The following is a 20,399-nucleotide window of genomic DNA, read 5'->3' as shown; positions in this document are numbered from 1 at the left end:
GATTAATTATGCTTAATAGATTTGTCTTGCAGTTTCGTGATGAGCTATATGTAATTTGTTTTTTTATTAGTTTCTAAAAACTCCTCCCGACATTCTTCCGACACATCCGATGTGACACTTAAAAAATTTTCATGTTCAACCTAACGCCGTGTTTAGTTTCCTACCAAAATTTTTTCATCCATCCCATCGAATCTTTAGACACATGCATGAAACATTAAATGTACATATAAAAATAAACTAATTACACAGTTTGGTTGAAAATCGCGAGACGAATTTTTTAAGCCTACTTACTCCATGATTAGCCTTAACTGCTACAGTAACCCACATGTGCTAATGATAGATTAATTATACTTAATAGATTTGTCTTGCGGTTTCCTAACGAGCTATGTAATTTGTTTTTTTATGAGTTTCTAAAAACCTCTCCCGACATCCTTCCGATATATCCGATGTGACATCCAAAAAATTTTCATCTCCAATCTAATGATAAAAATTTTTTGTGTGTCACATCAGATGTGTCGGAAGGGGTTTTTAGAAACTAATAAAAAAACAAATTATATAGCTCGTCAAAAAACTGCAAGACAAATCTATTAAGCATAGTTAATCTGTCATTAGCACATGTGGGTCACTGTAGCACTTAAGGCTAATCATAGAGTAACTAGGCTTAAAAGATTTGTCTCGCGATTTTCAACCAAACTATGTAATTAGTTTATTTTTTATGTATATTTAATATTTTATGCATATGTCTAAAGATTCGATATGATAGATGAAAAAATTTTGGATAGAAAACTAAAAAGGCCGAGGTCCTCCTCGGTGTAGATGTCGTAGTCCTCCAGTTTAGGGACCGGGTCCCTCTCCCTCGTCCTCCCGAGAACCCAGCGCAGGCGAGGAGAGGCATCTCCACCCAGCCTTGTTTATTTTCACCCAAAAACTCAAAAATTTTCAAGATTTCTCGTCACATTAAATCTTTAGACGCATGCATGGAGTATTAAATATAGACGAAAATAAAAACTAATTGCACAGTTTGGTCGGAATTAACGAAACCAATCTTTTGAGCTTAGTTAGTCTATGGTTAGACAATAATTACCACAAACAAACGAAAGTGCCACAATGTCGTGAAATTTTTTCTTTTGGAAACTAAACAAGGCCCCATTTTGTTATCTCCGAGTCAGAGTCAGAGTCCACAGCAACAGCAGCCTCCTCCGCCTCCGTCGTCGGAGGATCGACGGCGGCCGCGGCCTCCAGCACCACTTGGTCTCTACGACGGTAGACGACGTAGCGGACAAGTATCCTCCGCCCACAGCCATCGATTCTCTGCCCTCTCGCTCTTCCGATCCGCCGCGCGGAAAACAAGGGATTCGATTGCTTACGGAGGAGGTGATGGCGCGGTGAAACCCTAGGGGGGATTATTAGCGGCAGGTTTGTGTTCTGTGTGCAGTGCGGCCGCACCTCCCTCGCGATCTTATAAGGCCTTATTTACTTTCACCCTAAAATCCAAAATTATTCAAGATTCCCCGTCACATCGGATCTTTAATTAGACGCATGCATGAAATATTAAATATAGACAAAAATAAAATTAATTGCACGGTTTGGTCAAAAATTACAAGACAAATCTTTTAAGCCTGGTCAGTCCATGGTTAGGCAATAATTACCACAAACAAACAAAATTGCTACAGTGTCACGAAGTTTTTCCCTTCAGGAACTAAACACGGCCTAAGGAACATCGGGGCGGCCAACGTGTCCGGCTGGACCGGAGTCCTCCCAGCGTCGCACGACACGTTTCGTATTGTGGGCTGAATTGGGCTTCGGCCTGCCGGCTGCAACGACGAATCTGATACGATCCCACGTCTACTGTGCCGGCTGGAACTGGCGACCTTGCGGCGCCGCGTCTTGACTCTCGAAGGTGAGGACGATGGGTGTGTCGACGTTTAGTGATCTTGCGGTTCTTCACGAAGATCTTCCCCGGTCGGGATTCTGCCGCCGGCGAGGTGGCGTGACGGTGGTGGAGCCGGAGAGGAGGGAAAGGTAGACTGGACAGGGACGAGACGGTCGCGGCATTACAGTTGAGCCATTCGGTGTCGGGCGGGCCAGGGTCCAAATGAGCACATGCTCTCACCCTCCTAGACATTGAATTATACAAATTCAAAAGATGGGAGGATGAGAGTATGTGCCCTCAAGGGCAAAAAATAACCACGTTCTCCGTGGGTAGTGTTGTACTCGATAACTTCTTTTTAGCATTTTTAAGGTAGTGAACATGTGCCACAAGTATAGTTGAAAATTATTTCATAAACAATGGGTAAATCATTTTTTATATTTTTTTCAAACTAGGGGTTATCCCATTTTCATTACTGATAATGGAAATACAAAGTATCTTGAGTTTTGAAAGCAAAACAGAAGAGCCAGACAACTGAAAAGAGCAAAAGCTACTTGGGGTTAACCCAACAAAAGCGTTTGACAACGGTTAACGCAATGATCTCAAAAGAAGGGCTAAGCAACAGCCATAACAAAATTTCACATGACATTAAAGACGCTTTTCTCAATGCAAACTTCAATGATGGATCTTGATTTGCCTCATCTTCCTTGGTTGAATCCATCACAATGCCTGGTTGACTGTCGATTCGTATGTGAACTCCCTCGAGCAATCTCTAATTACTACGTACCCTTATGCTACCACATCCCATGTTTTTATGTGGATTCATCAACATTCGCCGTAATCTTTCCTTCCTGAAGGGCTTTACCATTCCTTTCGGGGTTTTGCTTCCTTCTTTATAGCTACCTTATAATTTCTTGTAAAGGTTGCAATGGACAAGCCTGATCTTATTAGTCTTTAAGATCAGCTCTGCTACTCTAGCATCAAGTGATCTAACTTGTGCCCCCCTCTCCTCTTTCTTTTATCGTTGCATTGTATTGACATATATAACGTTAGTCATTAAAAAAAATATCCTGAGTTCCCAAGTTAAAATCTCAGGGAGCAGTGCCACTTCTCTCGATCCACGGTGGCGTCAATCACTACTACAAAATTCTTTAACTACGACGGTCGTTTTTGGTTAACCGAGGCAGGCACATGCGACCGCCACGAATGAAAGGTCACCACTAATGGTGGCTTAACCGCAGCGGTTGCCTGTGCCCGCCACGGTTAATCCATTAACCACAGCGGGCAAGTAAGAAAGACCGCCACGATTAATGAATTTAATGAAAACAAAAAAACAGAGCCCACCGGAGAACCCATTTCTGAGCCCATTGCCCACGCTCACGCTCTGCTAAATCCACGCCCACGCTCTGCCCTGCTTCACTGTATTTGCCTCTGCTCCACTGGATCTGCAAAAGGGAAAGGGTGAGGGAGATGAAGAGGGGAAGAGAGGGATGAGTGAAGGAGATGGAGAGAAAGAGGGTTCTACCTTCATCGCCAGAATGACCCTGGATCCGCCGTCGCGCCGCCTTGGAGGGCCCCCCGCGCTGTGCTGCCACGCCACCAGGCCAAGCCCCCTGCGTCGTGCCGGATCTGGCCTCGCGCCGCAGGAACCCACGGCGACGTCGAGCTCGTCACCGTCGAGAGGGAGGCGAGGATCATCCTGGCCCTGCTCCGACGCCGCCGCTCTAGGGGGGATGGAGCCGCGCCCCTGCTGTAGGGAGCTGCACCGCCGACGTGGGAGAGAGAGAGAGAGAGATGAGTTCGAGAGGGAGAGAAGGGGTGCCAGGATGGGAGTAGTGGAGGGGAGGGGAGGGGAGGGGAGGGGAGGAGGCCGGGAAGGGAGGGCTACGGTGCGACGGGGGTCGAGACCGGTGCGATGGGGTCGGGTGGGGAGGGGATGGGGAGAGGGTGCGGCTCAGAGAGGAGTTAGGGTTTGAGATGAGATTTCGTTTATATATTGCCTATGGTAGTGGGCCTGAAGTGGGCCTGTGGGTTAGGCTTTATTTATGGAGACGGGCTTTGTAATGTGACCGCCTCGGTTAATATATTAACTGAGGCGGTTGCATTAGAAAAACCGCCTCAGTTAATAAATATTAACCGAGACGGTTGAGTTAGAAAAACCGTCTCGGTAAATAGATTTTACGAGGCGGTTGACTGTAACCGTCTCGGTTAATAAAAAATAACCGCCTCGGTTAATGCTAGCCATTAACCGAGGCGGTTGAAAATGTTGCCCGCCTCCGAGGGTCATTTTGAAAGGTCACGGTTAATAACTTTTGTAGTAGCGAATGGAAGCCCCCTAGCTGGTGCGACGGTCAACACATATGCAGACATGTAGCCGTACATGTACTCCCTCCATCTTAAAAAGGTGCTTCTCGATCTACTTCTAGAGAAGGCAAATGCTTTCAAATTTAACCAATAATATGTAAAAATAATACTCATGTTTATCGTATGTAATATAAGTATTGTTATATATCAATAGTAAAATACATATTTTTATAATAAATTTATTTAGAGATATAAATATTAATGTTATTTTCTCTATAATTAATCAAATTTTTGAAAGTTTGAGTTCTCAATTGTTTTAGGCCGGAGCGAGTACCCACAGAGAAGGTGGTCGGTTCCTGCGGGCATGCAACCATGCATGCATGCTATGCTATGCTTGCATTGAATGCTTCCGTTGACTCGCCCGCACCTTCGTCGATACGCCACGCCCTCACGGCGGCCAGCCTCGCCGATTTTCAGGTTTCGGATCTCTTCTGGCTTGTTTAGTTCACTCTGAAAACCAAAAAATTTTCAAGATTTCGCGTCACATCGAATTTTATTGCACATGCATGAAACATTAAATATAGACGAAAACAAAAACTAATTACACAGTTTAGCTGGAATTCACGAGACGAATCTTTTAATCCTAGTTAGTCCATGATTGGATAATATTTGTCACAAACAAACGAAAGTGCTACAGTACCGAAATCTTTTCACTTTTAGAAACTAAACAAGGTGTTTCAGAAGCTGCTGCACGTACGATGCACCGACCATCTCGTGACAGCGCCTGACAACAGGTGATCGATCGAGGTGACAACAGGTGATCGATCGCTACATAACAGACGCACCGGCGAACACCAATCACATCACATGCAAAGCTCCACCAAGGAAGAAGATGCCACGACCCAACCCCGTCCTCCTCCTGGCCATCTTGGCGCTTGTGCTGTCGTCGTGCCCGGCATCGTGCGCCGCCCCCGTGCTCCTCCCAGTAGCTAAGGATGCCGCCACCTCCCTCTACACCATCCCCACCCGCGACGGCGCCCACCACGTCATCGACCTCGCCGGCCCGCTCCTCTGGTCCACCTGCGACCACATACCGGCCAAGATCTCCTGCCGCGACCCGGTGTGCAAGCTCGCTAACGCCTACCGCGCGCCGAGCTGCGGCATCGCCGGCGCCGGCCAACAATGCTCAAAGCGGTGCAAGGCCTACCCGTACAACCCCATCACGGGGCGGTGCGCAGCGGCGGAGCTCGTCCACACCCGACTCATCGCCAACACCACCGACGGCAAGAACCCGCTGAGCCAGGTCTCCGTCCCCGCCGTGGCGGCGTGCGCGTCGGCGACGCTCCTGGAGAAGCTGCCCAGGGACGTCACGGGCGTCGCGGGGCTGTCGGCCGCCGGCCTCGCCCTGCCCGCGCAGGTCGCGGCGTCGCAGCGCGTGGCCAAAACGTTCCTGCTCTGCCTCCCGAGGTCCGGCGGCCGCGGCGACGGCGTGGCGGTCTTTGGTACCAGGGGGCCGTTCTACCTCAAGCTCTTCCTCACCGGGGAGCCATCCAGCGGGGACCTCACGCAGACGCTGCAGTTCGCCCCGCTACGCAGCAGGCCTGGCAACCCGCTGTACTACATCCCCGTCACCAACGTCTCCGTCGGCCGGGTGCCGGTGCCGCTCCCGCCGCACGCGCTGTCCGCCGGCGGCGTCGTGCTGTGCACCAGGGTGCCGTACACCGCGCTCCGGCCGGACGTGTACCGCCCCGTCGTGGAGGCGTTCGACAGGGGACTGATACGGAGCGACATGAGGGTGGCCGCGGTGCCGCCCTTCGAGTTCTGCTACAACAGGACGCTGCTGCCGCCCACGCGGATCGGCTACGGCGTGCCGGAGATAACCTTCGTGCTGGAGGGCGGCAAGGAGTGGACGTTCGTCGGCAGCAGCTCCATGGTGGACGTGAACGCGAAGACGGCGTGCCTCGCGTTCGTCGAGATGAAGGGGGTCAAGGCCGGGGACCCCGCCGCGGCGGCGATCGTGGTCGGGGGATTCCAGATGGAGGACCATCTGCTGCAGTTCGACCTGGAGAAGAAGCAGCTAGGGTTTGCCAAGGTGCCGTTTATTTCAGCGTGCAGCAACTTCAATTTCACCAGGGGACAGTATTGAAGTGTAGTACTGTAATAAGGCAGTGTCGGTGCAGGGTTTTAGTCAACTGGATAGTCACCACCCGTTCATGTAGGTTGGTTTAATGATCATGTGCGCGTTGTTGTCAAAAAAAAAAAAGATCATGTGCGTCTTGACAAAATGCTACTCCCTCCTATTACAAAGGTGTTTTGCCTTTTTTTAGATAAGTAGTTTTTTCTATGAACTTATTATATATATATATATATATATATATATATGCACTATGACAAAATACGTAATAAAGACAGTATATCTAGAAAAATTGAAACGTCGGCTTATCATTTGGAATGGATTTAGTAGCATTATGGTGTGGTATTGATGAGTGGATGGATCCGAACTAGGAGTGCACGTTGGTAAAGCATGTCAGGTTACTTTTGGACTTGTCATGGAAGCTGAATTTGTTCTTTCAAGAAGATGTTGAGCCATCAATATAATAGAATCATTGAAGCAACAACTTTTAGTTTCATTATAGGTTTTGTTTGGCTGCATTCTTATCTCATTCCATGTATGAAATGGAATGGATTCAAGTGCAGCCAAACAAAGTCTCATACTAAAGCTATCATTCTGATCAGCTAGAGCATCTAGATGAATAGGAATGGCATCATTTCTAAAAATCTACAGCCGTCATACTTTTCTTGTTTCTCCCTTTTCAAGTTTGAGTTCGCCTCTGTTATCCACGGAGCAAAAGAGTCAATATTTCCCTCTTATTGTAAAATAAAATGGCTACGTAGATACCTTGTTATAACCTTTTGTTGTTCTACCTTTGATATATTCTGGGCTCTTGTTTAATTCATCGACAATATATGGACGGAACAAGTTAGAAACCTAATAATACCCTTTGAGAGTCGATCTAGAACATAGTATGTTTTCGGGGGGAAAAATGCATTCAGCAGTGTGATTCTGTGAAAACCACCAAGTAATTTTTACGCGCAGCTTTAATAATCTCGCGCTGAAAGCACGGCGTCAGGCACGGATAGATCGGCCTCGAGTGCCACAGCAGAGGAAAAAGAATCAGAACTTGAAATGCTACAGCCTAGCTTGAGAGGCATGGAGGAGTAGAGGAGCTCGCGGCGCCCCAGAACGAGTCAGATCCGATATGTACGCTGCTCGAACCCCAGCGTCGTCATCGTCGTGGTCCTCGTGCAGCTCCGGTAATCCTAGCTCAGAGATGTGCGTGGCCACGTTCGAGTAGAGTAGACAGTAGAGAAATGTCTGCATGCAGGCATGCAGCTTCTTCTGTGTTGGCCATGCGAGCTGACACCTGGGAATGGATGCAATGCAAACACCGACACCGGCTAGGCCTGGATGGAGTACACATGGGAGAGTGAGGCACTAACAACAATGAATGCACATGCGGTTAAGCAAGATAGAGCTGATCCTTTCAAACAAACTCTGCGCGTGTTGACGAAGTGCAGAATCGAGGCCTCCTCCATCAAGTCCCCAGACGCATACGGGAATCGCGGCACTCCGTCCCCAGACTCTCATGGATCCATCGTCTCCAGCAGTCCTGTCCAGCTAGCTGATGCCATGGTTGACCAAAACTGGCGATAACCTAGAAAACGCCGGCCCGTCAAGCATTCCAAGGTCCGTCCTTACAGTCAGATCTGCAGCGCGGCGCATTACAATATTTAAGCACTCTCTATCGATCGATCACATAGCCTAACAGTCACAGACATAGACACCAACCCATCCCGCCCAGCTCAAGATGGCGCAGCTCCTCCTCCTCCTCGCCGTCTCGGCGCTCACCCTCCTCTCGCCACGCACGGCGGCAGCACCGACGTCGACAACGCCCGGCGGCAAGCCCCTGGTGACAGCCATCACCAGGGACGCGGCCACCAAGCTGTACACGGCGCCGCTCAAGGACGCTCTGCCACTGGTCCTGGACCTCTCCGGCACGCTCCTCTGGTCCACGTGCGCCGCGGCGCACCCGAGCTACGAGTGCCACCACGCGGCGTGCGCGCACGCGCACGCGCACCACCCGCCGGGCTGCCCGCGCACGGGCCACGGCGTGGCCGACGAGGACGACCCGTTCCGCTGCAGGTGTAGGGCGCACCCTTACAACCCGTTCGCGCGCCGGGCAGCGTCCGGGGACCTCACGCGGGCGCGCGTCACGGCCAACGCCACCGACGGCGCCAACCCGCTCGCGCCCGTCTCCTTCACCGCCGTCGCGGCGTGCGCGCCGCCGACACTGCTCGCTGGTCTCCCCGCGGGCGCCGTCGGCGTCGCCGGCCTCGCGCGCTCATGGCTCGCCCTGCCGGCGCAGGTCGCTCGCAAGCAGAAGGTCGCTAGGAAGTTCGCGCTCTGCCTCCCCGGCGCCGGCAACGGCCAGGGAGTGGCGATCTTCGGCGGGGGCCCGCTGTTCCTGCTCCCGCCGGGAAGGCCCGACGTCACGGCGTCGCTGGCGGGCACCACGCCGCTCCGCGGGAAACCCCGGGTCCCTGGGTACTTCGTCTCGGCCAAGGGCATCGCCGTGAACCAGGCGCAGGTGCAGGTGCAGCAGCTGGGGCCGCTTGTCGTCGCGCTGTGCTCGCGCATCCCCTACACGGTGCTCCGGCCGGACGTGTACGCGCCGTTCGTGAGGGCGTTCGACGCGGCCACGGCCGGGAGGAAGCGGGTGACCCCGCCGACGCCGCCGTTCGAGCTGTGCTACGACTCGCGGGAGCTCGGGTCGACGCGCCTCGGCTACGCCGTGCCGCAGGTGGACCTGATGCTGGAGAGCGGCGCCAACTGGACGGTGTTCGGCGGCAACTCCATGGTGCAGGTCAGCGACGACACCGCGTGCTTCGCGTTCCTCGAGATGAAGGAGGAGAAGCATGAGGGAGGGCACGGCTACGGCCACGGCGGTGGGGCGGGGACGGCGCCGGCGGTGATCATCGGAGGGTTCCAGATGGAGAACAACCTGCTGGTGTTCGATGAGGAGAAGAGGCAGCTCGGCTTCAGTGGCTTGCTCTTCGGCAGGCAGACGACGTGCAGTAACTTCAACTTCACTCTCGCTGGCTAGGTAGGGTACACCGAGCACCTTCTTCGACTTGCTCATGTGTATGTGCCGGTTTTGTATTTCTCCTACGCTTTTTGTATTTGTCATAAACTTGTTTTTTTGTTGCTGTGTGTGTTATAAAGCATGCGTTTAATAATAAATATAATGAAACTAGAGACACTTCAGAGCTTAGCACCCAAAAGTGCAACCGCTATAGGAAACTCTGCTTGGTGAGGTGCTGCCGCCGGGCTTGAAAAATGAATTCGAAGTCAACACTCTTTGCGTGGATCGCCAAAGGGTCGAGCTCAGTATGGGCATGGATAGGGCCCAGATCCGTGGGTAAATTTATTCAGAACAAATTTATTAATTCTTATGTTAAGATTCATGCAAACTTTTCTTGGAAGGTCAATCAAAGCCACTATGGAATCTTAGAACGGAGGAAGAACAAGAGAGATTGCTTGTATATACAGTGAATGAATCAATTAATTATATCAAAGGGAAACCATCAACATAAGTAAAGGCCCTGTTTAGATTGTTGATCAAAATTTTTTGGGTGTCACATCGGATATGTCGGATGGATGTCGGGAGGGGTTTTTAGAAACTAATAAAAAAAACAAATTACATAGCTCGTCAGGAAACTACAAGACAAATCTATTAAGCATAATTAATCTATCATTAGCACATGTGGGTTACTGTAGCACTTAAGGCTAATCATGGAGTAACTAGGCTTAAAAGATTCGTCTCGCGATTTTCAACTAAACTATGTAATTAGTTTATTTTTTTATCTACATTTAATGTTTCATGCATATGTACAAAGATTGGATGGGATGGATGAAAAATTTTTGGGTAGTAAACTAAATAGGGCCTAAAACAAATAGTATATCCTATGCATCGGTATTATTGTTTAGCTACATACAAACTGAGAACTTTAGGATTGCACAAAACTTCTTTTTAATGTAGAGTACTCATTGTCGCATCCAACGGCTGATCTTCCATCACTGTTAGGCCTTGTTTAGTTCGCAAATTTTTTTGTTTTTGGGTACTGTAACATTTCGTTTTTATTTGACAAACATTGTTCAATCACGGAGTAACTAGGCTCAAAAGATTCATCTCACAAATTACGGGTAAACTGGGCAGTTAGTTTTTATTTTCGTCTATATTTAATGCTCCATGCATGCGACCAAAGATTCGATTTGATGGAGAATCTTGAAAATTTTTGCGAAGTAAACAAGGCCTTAGTCCTGCGAGCATTTGGGTCTGCACTGGACGCAGTGGTCCCTGCACTCTGCCAATGACAAGTGGCAATACTCTGGTCGTGCATCGTTCGGACAACAATAGCACGGCACATATCCACCAAAGTAAGTGCGGATTTAGGCCTTGTTTGGGAAAGATTCGTCTTACGATTTACAGTTAAACTGTACAATTAGTTTTTATTTTTGTCTATATTTAATGTTTTATGCATATGCCAAAAGATTCGATGTGATGGGAAATCTTGAAAACTTTTTGGTTTTCAGGGTGAACTTGTTACAAGGCCTTAGCGCAAAATATCAAAGAGACATCTCCTTGTACTGTTTATAGAGAGTTGTCAGCTACAGCAGTTGAACTCGTAGCATCACGTAGCTGGGGATGACCTGCAATATGTCTGTTACATCGCGTGGAGTAATAGCCGAAGTAAATAAGCTACGAAGAACAGCGGTGCTCGTCACTGGGAAAAAATTAAACCTTATGAATTCGATCTCAAGTTCAGCTAGTATATGGCAATGGCAAATGAGCTCTACCAAGCATATATGTATGTAATTTCAAGACATCTGGGAATTGACAGTTTGTATGTGAGATACGTATGCCAAGCTTCAAGTAGGCCTTACAGGAAACTCCTCGTCAGGATTAGCCACATAGCACATGGATGCAAAATGTTCATTATCTCCTCAGTACATACAAAATTTTTGAAAACTTCCTTGTGGCAATGCCGAGAACTAAAGGGCACTATAACATAACAACTCAGCAAACTCGCATATCAATTTCCAGTTGCTTATTAGAAATTTAAAAATGAACAAAAAAAGGACAGGAAAAAGATACTGAACCTCCTTAAACGTGTCTTGCGAGTGCATGGAAGCTTGTTGCCTTAGGTCCAGCTCTAGCGACAGGGTAGGTATGTGATTAGAGCGTTTGTTAGGTCTCACCCAGAGTGTATGTGTTTATCAGTCCAGAATAGGGGGTATAATTATAGGGACCTTTTTTTTCTTCTCTCTAAATACAATGATACGTAGCTCTCCTGTATATTTGAGAAAAAAAAACATGTCAATATAAGAACTTGCAAATCTACCGCGGAGAACAACATCTCGCTGCGATTGATCCTTGCTAGAGGGGGTGTTGGACTGGTGGCGCAGCGAAGACTGGAAGAGAGAAGGCCTGCGGAGGCTAGGGCTCGGGCAGCGGCGGAGAGGAGAGAAATTTCTCTCAAACAAAAAATAAACAAATATATACAGTTTTTTTTAATTTAAAAAAGATAGGCATGCAATTCACACCCCCGGCAGAAAGTATATCAAAGTAGCGCACCGAAGCGTCGGTGCTGCAGGTTCTATGGCAGACGTCGGATCGGATCGCTATATCCGAAGAACTTAATCATCTTCTGATGATCTCGTTTTGGCATCAGGAATAATATCTCTATTCAGGTTTTTGACCCTACTTAAAACTAATCCTTCATCCATGCATCTTGAGCATTTGTAAGTGTCGGTGGATTATTCTTTTTTACCCCTCTTGCCATAACACGTGATCTAATATCTGTATTCTGTTCTGTAGAGTGGATCTGGAAACACCTATTTACGAGGAACCTGTCCAATCAGCTATCAGCACTGCTACTGTAGAACTTGACCAAGCTTCATTTGTTAATCTGAACACTGGTAGCGATTGCTATATAAGCACACGGATGCATGCATATCATCAGGCAGCCATCAGACAACAGCACAACACTCGTAGCAGCGGCGCTCTCGGCCACTCTCTGCCATCCATCCAGCAGCCATGGCGGCCGTGGTGGCAGCTCTGCTGCTGCTCCTATCGCCGCTCGCCATGCAGAGCGCAGCTGCGAGGTCTAAGCCCCTGCCCGTCGTCGCACGCGTCAGCAAGGACAGCTCCACCGGCCTCTACCTCATCAGCGTCAGGAACTACGACGCTAACCCGGTCGTCCTCGACCTCGCCGGCCCGCTCCTGTGGTGGCCATGCTCTGGGAGGCAAGAGCAGGAGCACCCCATCCTCTGCAGCTCCGGCACGTGCCACGTCGCCAACCGGAACCACCCGCCCAACTGCCCCTACATCGACGGGGGCAGGCCGGGGTCCCCGGAGCCCAGCTGCCACTGCACCGCCTACCCCTACAACCCGGTCAACGGCAAGTGCGGCAGCGGCGTGCTCACCTGGGAGTGGCTGTCGGCGAACACCACGGACGGACAACGCCCGCTGTACCCGGTGTCGTTCCGCGCCGTGGCGTCGTGCGCGCCGGATGACCTCCCGTTCTCCTCGTTCCCGGAGCTCTTCCCGTGGCAGGTGCAGGGGCGGCAGCCGCCCAGCTCACGGTACCCGTACCCCGGCGTGGCGGGGCTGTCGCGGTCGCCGCTCTCGCTGCCGTCGCAGGTCGCGGCGGAGCTCAAGGTGTCCAGCAAGTTCGCGCTCTGCCTCCCGCACGTGGCCATCTTCGGCGGCGGGCCCGTCCACATCCCGGGCTCGGCCGACGACGTCGAGACGGTGACCGACCACCTGAGCCGCACCCGCCTCCTCCGGAACCCGAGGAACAGCGCCTACTACATCGACGTCGCGGGCATCGCCGTGAACGGCGCGCGTGTGGCCCTGCCGGACGGCGCCCTCACCCTCGACGCCACCGGCCAGGGCGGCGTCGCGCTGAGCACGGTGACGCCCTACACGGCGCTGCGCCCGGACATCTACCGCGCGGTGCTCGCGGCGTTCGACGCGGTCACGGCCGGCTTCCCGCGCGTTTCCGAGGCGCCCAATAAGCCGCTGGAGCGCTGCTTCAACCTGACCGTGATGAACCAGATGGGGACGTGGACCGGCTCCCTGCCGGTGTCCGTCGACCTGATGCTGGCCGACGGGAAGAACTGGACGTTCACCAGCCTGAGCGCGACGGACGAGGTGGTCCCGCAGACGCTGTGCTTTGCCTTCGTGGAGATGGGGGCGGGGACCGCGGCGGCGTACGCGGTGCCTGACTCCCCGGCGGTGGTCGTCGGCGGCCACCAGATGGAGAACAACCTGATGGAGTTCGACCTCAAGAAGGGGGTGCTCGGCTACACCGGCCTCATGTTCGATCAGAGGATGGGCGCGTGCAGCAACTTCAACTTCGAAAACGGGCTTGGCCGTTAGCTACTGTGGATCATCGATCCAGGGATTGATGATCTAGAGATGGAGTTTGTTGCCTACAAGGGATAGAGCGTTTTCTGTTTTTATATGGTTGGTTTAGCGTCAGAATAAGAGGTTTTGGTGCATGTGTGCATGGGTGCGCTAGCTCTTCTGAAAGCCTGCATTGCACACACGCACGCACCAGTAACTGTTGGTGCAAATTGCAAACCTTATTTCAATTAAATCATGTGGTCACCTAGAACTGTCTGTGTTTCTTTCGAATTTTCCTTGTGTTTGGCCAACCTTGTTTCAATTAAATCAGAGAAATATTGGTCCCACGATAAATGTTAGCTACAATGAACAATTAACAACTTCGAAAACGGGCTCGACAGTAAGCTTTAGCTAGCGGGGATCATCGATCAATCTATCGATTTGCATCCTATCAATCTGGTCATAACTAATCACCTCATAATTGGCAAAAGTCAAACTCTATTGTTATACCTTTGCATTGAGCTTTTCAGTATGCTTCCTCACCATCTTCACTATGACATCCATGTAGTTCAAAACCTTGATGTGGACTAAGTTTCTACCATTCATATACTCCCTCCGTCCCCAAAAGCTTCAACTCCTAGAATCCGTGCCAGTCAAACTTTTTTAACTTTGACCAACTTTATAGAAAAGAGTATCAATATCTATGCCATAAAATAAGTATCTCACGAAAATATATTCTATAATAAATTTAATGGTATTAATTTGGTACTATAAATCTTAGCATTTTTTTCTATAAATTTGGTCAAAGTTGTAAAAGTTTGACTTAGGACAACTCTAAAAATTGCAGCTTTCAGGGACGGAGGGAGTATCACATAAATGTTAGTCTACAAGTGTTATCATTAATTACCAAAACTTAAATAGGGGCATGGATGCTTTCAGTCTCTAACTTTTGGTAATTGATGAGAACAATACAAATAATATAATTGAAATTCATCCCAACTCCGTACACAAGGTATATTTGTAGGCTTGAACATGATTTTTGTGCCATTTATGCTAGTTCATGGATTAGATACAATAAATGCCAGCAAAACTCAACTTTTTTGGTAGACAAAACTCCCCCCTATATATGTGCTAAAAAGTTTGGGTTCGGCTCATGCACATATGTATGGATTAGATCATTAGAAGATGTTGGAGGAATAATTTTCTCTACCAAGTGTTAGTAAGGTTTATAGGATGAAGGGTATACCTTTGAAGCATGAGCATGTATGAAAAATCCTTAGAACCACCATTGCTAGAACATCACTAAAAAACATATTAGAGCACAAAAAGAATTTAAATTATATAACTAGTGCAACATATCAAACAAGTCTATTCTATAGCATATCACGACATAAGGCATTTTAACAAGAATAATCAAGTGCAACGTGACCCCCCTTATAATGTTCAATATGAATGTCCATGAGCTCTCCCCCCTAGAAGTAAGTGCATCTTGAACCATATCTCAATGAAAATTTGATCCCCTTCAATCCTTCAATCTTCCTTTTCTCCCCTTCAATCTTGTTTGTAACTAAATTAGGGAGAGTGTTAGGAGGTTATTTTGAATTATCTTTTATATCATAAACTACATCAGCGGCCCAGAACTTGTTGAGGGATGTCACTAGGTCCACAAACTTTGAAAACATATAAAACTATACTAAACCAAACACAACTTTAACACGGAAGCTTCACTTGGAGGCTGGGGCCTCTTGTTCTAATAGTAAGATTGTTAAGAGCATCCCCAACCGTTTTGTATAATTGGTTTAGCAAATGAGGGAGTTTGCCAAGTCTCAAAAAAATATGGCAAAGGTGAAAAGAGGCAATCTCCAATGGTTTGGCATTAATCACTTCGCGCCAATTTCTCAATGCCAAGTGTGAACAGGTTTGGCATATATGCCAATCCTTCCTCTCTTTTTGCCAAGTTAATAAAATTGCAAAGTCTAAATGCCAAACCGTTGGACAAGTGTTTTTAAGACTTTTTTGCAAATACATGAATGCAAAGCTTATTTGCAAAACGGTTGGGATGCTCGCAAACATATTTTTTCCCAATGCCTTTGTTTTGGAAGAAAAAGATCTAACAAATAATGCTCTCTTCATTATGCATCAGGACGCCCTGGACCGTCTCCGAGCTTTCACAGGAGGCATCATGATGATGATGGCATGCCCGGGCGGTGCTCCTCGCCATTGCTGTCAATCAGGTTAACTCGAAGACGGAAAGACATAAGCTCGTTGTTGCCATCATGTCGATGGCAGCATTGACGTTAGAGGCGGGTGTCTTCCCTTTCGATTGGGTTTGTCGCCTCCAAGGCTCCAAGCTGCTCGTCCACCTCTGCGCCATACTTCTGATGGCCCTCGCCTACGGGCTACGGCATCCTACTAGCTACTCATCAGCATGGGCTATCTGCTGGCGTACATGTGTCTAGTGATCGTCTTTGTGGTTTTTACCCTGTTGCTCTGCTATATGTCATTCCAAAACAGCCCGGCCACGGCCACCGACCCGACGACGACGAACAGTCAGGCCACGGCCGCCACCGATCAGACGAACACATCTGACGGTGATCGACAGAAGCATTGGTGGAGTTCTCTGTTGCTGGCACTAGCATTCTGTTCCTGGGCCTGGCCTGGAGGGGGTTGGCAACTTGGCATTGCCGAGGCTGAGCCACAACGCCACCGCTACGCCTGCATGCGCCGACACCGGTGCTGGATCGAGGCCCCGCTCAAGGCGTCGCTTGGCGTCAGCTTTTTCACCTGCCTTTTGGGGTGTGTTGGTCATGCTGGTGCCCGTGCCTGCACTGATGAGCAGCGGCAATGGTGACCGCGCCACCAAGTTCGTCGAGGGACGACTGGAGATGGCCAGCAGGATGTTGTTCGCTTTGTTCAGTGGACAGGGAGCAGGCCACGCAGGTGAGCAGCATGGTCCAGGTAGCGCGTAGTAGAGATCCAGAGGCCCAACGGCCGGAAAATGCAAAGCAGGCCTGCAGCTGGCCCACGCAAAGGTCCTGATGCCGTTGTGGCGCACCCACAGCCCGTCATACCATTATCACGGCCACAAATATTTTGACGACACCATCCGATCTGTATCTGATGATAAAAACAAAAGGTGAAGAAAAAGAGAGGTGGAGTGACAAAAGACACCCATTTTTTTTCTCCTTCTCCTGGACCAAATAATACACTGCAGCAGAAAAGATAGTAGGAGTATAATAGCTGGTCGTTACAAGGGAGGAAACTGAAAATAAGAAATGGTAAGAAGACTATGTTCTAGAAAGATAGTTGGTTATTTGATAAACCCTTTGAGTATCTGTTTCCAGACTTGTTTAAAATTTGCCTGCAACATGATATTTCTGTGTCTCAAATGAAACAAAGTTCTATTAGTTTTACCAGATAGTTGGTAGATAATACGAGACTAGATTGGAACAATATACTTAGTAAGGTTGAGAGGATTACTTTAGTAGATGAAGAGAATATGGTTTTTTTTGGAAATTTGGTAAGAATGGTTGCTTCTCTGTTAAGTCAGTCTACATATCTCTTACTGCAAGTGATGCTGGCCCCTATTATAAAAAAATCTGGAAAGAAAATATCCTTGCTAATAAGCTCAAAATTTTTTTATGGCTTGTGGCAAATAATGCAATACTCACCAGAGATAATATGAGTAAGAGGAAATGGAACGGTGAACCATCCTGCTTGTTTTGTGATTGCAATGAATCTGTCTCACATCTTCTATTTTAGTGTAGTTTGGCTAAAGTTGTATGGGCTATTTGTGGCACATTACTTAGGTGCTTCTAATATACCTAGAAACTTTGATCAATGTTGAGCATGGTGTGAGCAATGGCTACTTTTTGGGGACAAATTTCATGCTGTAGGCATTGCAGCTATTTGTTGGACGATTTGGAAAACAAAAAACAGTGCTTGTTTTGAGGGCAAGTCTGTTAGAAGTCCAATTTCTATTATCTGTTATGCTTGTTCGCTTATGGAATATTGGTTAGGTTTGTTTTTGTATGATGACAAGGAACAGTTGATTGCTGGGGCGAATACAATGTTGAAAATTGCCTTACAGATGGTGGGTAAGGAGGTGAAAGCGTAGAAGCACCACTCATTGGAGGATACTAAGTCAAACGATCAAGATGACAAGCCAGAGTAACAGAGTAATTGAGATGGTGTAGGAACAAAATGGTGTTTGGAGATCGCAAGGAATTTTTCTACATAGGGCCGTTAATCGCATGATTGCTTGTTTTCTGTTGCTTCCTAAGTCTAAACTTTAGTTAGCCTTGTCGGCTTTTTTTGGTGCTTCCAGAGTGATCTGTTGGCAAGGCATAGTTGCTTTATTTACTTATCGTGGTCTGTAGTTTTGTCTTTCTTGTAAGCTTCTGTCTAGTTTTTTATCTACTCTAAAAACTCACTGTATAAACAGTATTTTGGTTGTTTTGTCAATGAAAATGGAGGAAAATCCTTCGTCTCGAAAAGAAATAATAGCTGGTCGTACTGTGCATGCTGGGAATGAATATTAATGAAAATGGCACGACCACGACGTGACACATCAGTGGACGGGAAATGGAGCAAGGAACAGTAGTCATTAGACTTTAGCGAAGCAACAAAGGTCAGTGGAGGACGGCGCTCGCTCGTCCCTTAGCTTGTCGGTATGCCACTCGCGGCGTCGGTTGTGGTTAGATTGGACACGATGACGATGAAAGCTCAACCACAGCCACCGCAAAAAGAAACATGAGCGGTATACGCGTACCTTGCAAGGGAATTAATCAACTTCCAAATCGCATATATACATACACCGTAGTTCTCTATATGACTAACCCCCTGTTTGAATACATGAGTACCAGGTAATAGCTAGTATAATTGCTATGGGTAATGGGTGATAGGTAAAACATTAACTGATTTATTACTTCTATTTTTCAGCAGCTAAGGGGCCTGTTTAGATGCCATCAAAAACGTAAAAGTTTACAAGATTCTCCATCACATCGAATCTTGCGGCTTATACATAGAGAGCATAAATAAAAAATAACTAATTGTACAATTTAACTATAAATCGCGAGACAAACTTTTAAGCTTAGTTAGTCCATGATTAGACAATGTTTGTCAAATACAAACGAAAGTGCTACAATGTCAAAATTTTAAAAATAACTTCTAAACAAGGCCTAAATGTTAGCTCCATGAGATCTAAACAGATTTTTAAGTGGTTACACATTTGAGTTTTTCTTCTAGTTTTTTTACTAGCTGAACTAAAAGGGCGGGGGCTCTACACTTTTGTATAGACACACTTTTATACATACCCTAAAGTCTGAAACGTTTGTTGGATCAAAAATATGATATATATGAACACAATAGTCAAATAAGCATATAAAAGGCACATACGCGTTCCACAGAAAGGACCTACTAACCCCCTACGTTGCTGAACAGCTGTTTACATGCAAAGGCGATCGAATCAACAATAATATCTACTACTGGCTTTTGGCAAAAGAATGCTTTACTACAACTTAAGCAACTTTTAATTATGAGCCCATGTCATTAGATTATTAGATTAAATTAGAGAGAGAAGATATATTGTTTATACGAGAGGACAAATATACTATGACTTGCTCGATGCGGTGGTTGTTAACCCGTTCTCCTGCTTTCCCTACTGTGCCATTCTTATATGGAGTAATTACTCTATTCTAAATTATAAGTCGTTTTAATTTTTTTTATTATATCTAAATACATAGCAAAATAGATGTTAAAAAAAATTAAAGCAACTTATAATTTGAAAGAGATGAAGTACTTGCTAGGTGAGCTGCATCGCTGCCCTACACTACAGCTACACGCGTGCAATTTGTAACCCTTGCACTAGGAGTCCTTTGGTTGATGGCCTACCAGGTATCCTGCTCATGCATCGATCTCGGCCGCCAGACGATCAAAATCAACGGCTTGAAGCCACTGCCTTGTAGACAAAAGTGCCTAGTGGCTCAATCAAACAGCTCCTCATCATGGCTCTCTCTTAAAGTCGTTTTTGGATCCCTCACTCAAATTCTCATATGTAAGCCTGTTTATGGCAACGGTAACACGGAGTTTAATTTGTGTTTTGAGGACCCGTTCGCATGGCTTTTTTTTTTTGCGATGGACAGATATGCGCCCTGCAGCCACGTGGGGCACTGTGACGGTGTCTCCTCGCTCTCCTCCCCTCACGTACTACAGTCTATAGTGTGCGTACGGCCACCCAGGACCTGGGGTGCAGACGTGCCGGTGCGCGCCCACAGCATCCGGGCTGACGCTGACCCGCCCGCGTCCCCCCACTGTCCCAGCCAACCCGGCGCGCGCTCCAGGTGGCGCCCGCCCGCCCCACTGGACCCACCCACCACCGTATAGTACCCGTCACATAGAATCTTACGGTACATGTATAAAGCATTAAATATAGACGAAAGTAAAAATTAATTACGCAGTTTATCTGTAAATCGCGAGACGAATCTTTTGATACTAGTTAGTCTATGATTAGATAATATTTATCATAAACAAACGAAAATACTACCGTAGCGAACTAAACAAGGCTCGACGATCACGAATCCCCGCTCCCGCCGTCCGCTCGACTCGACCCAGCCGACACGGCACTGATGGCGGCGGGGTCCACCTGGCAGCCTCCGCTTCAGAAACCCACGCACGCCGCTTGTGGTGCCGCGCTCGCATGGCTCGCGTCGACGCTCGCTCGCTACAACTTTTTTTCACTCATGTGCCCCCGA

General features: G+C 47.9%; 3 protein-coding genes across 3 annotated transcripts; all 3 read left to right on the top strand.

Annotated features, from left to right (window-relative positions):
• Nucleotides 5,031-6,477, top strand: LOC8062289. Its single transcript, XM_002459021.2, has one exon. The coding sequence runs from the start codon at nt 5,067-5,069 to the stop codon at nt 6,318-6,320; it is 1,254 nt and encodes a 417-aa protein (XP_002459066.1). The 5' UTR covers nt 5,031-5,066; the 3' UTR covers nt 6,321-6,477.
• Nucleotides 7,810-11,369, top strand: LOC8062288 (basic 7S globulin). Its single transcript, XM_002459020.2, has 2 exons — nt 7,810-9,339; nt 10,830-11,369. The coding sequence occupies exon 1, from the start codon at nt 8,044-8,046 to the stop codon at nt 9,337-9,339; it is 1,296 nt and encodes a 431-aa protein (XP_002459065.1). The 5' UTR covers nt 7,810-8,043; the 3' UTR covers nt 10,830-11,369.
• On the top strand, nt 11,998-13,877 carry LOC8062287 (basic 7S globulin 2). The gene has a single exon (XM_002459019.2). The coding sequence runs from the start codon at nt 12,334-12,336 to the stop codon at nt 13,678-13,680; it is 1,347 nt and encodes a 448-aa protein (XP_002459064.1). The 5' UTR covers nt 11,998-12,333; the 3' UTR covers nt 13,681-13,877.

The sequence above is a fragment of the Sorghum bicolor genome, chromosome 3 (assembly GCF_000003195.3).
Source record: "Sorghum bicolor cultivar BTx623 chromosome 3, Sorghum_bicolor_NCBIv3, whole genome shotgun sequence".
Taxonomy (NCBI): domain Eukaryota; kingdom Viridiplantae; phylum Streptophyta; class Magnoliopsida; order Poales; family Poaceae; genus Sorghum; species Sorghum bicolor.
This window is presented reverse-complemented; position numbering and strand designations above follow the sequence as displayed.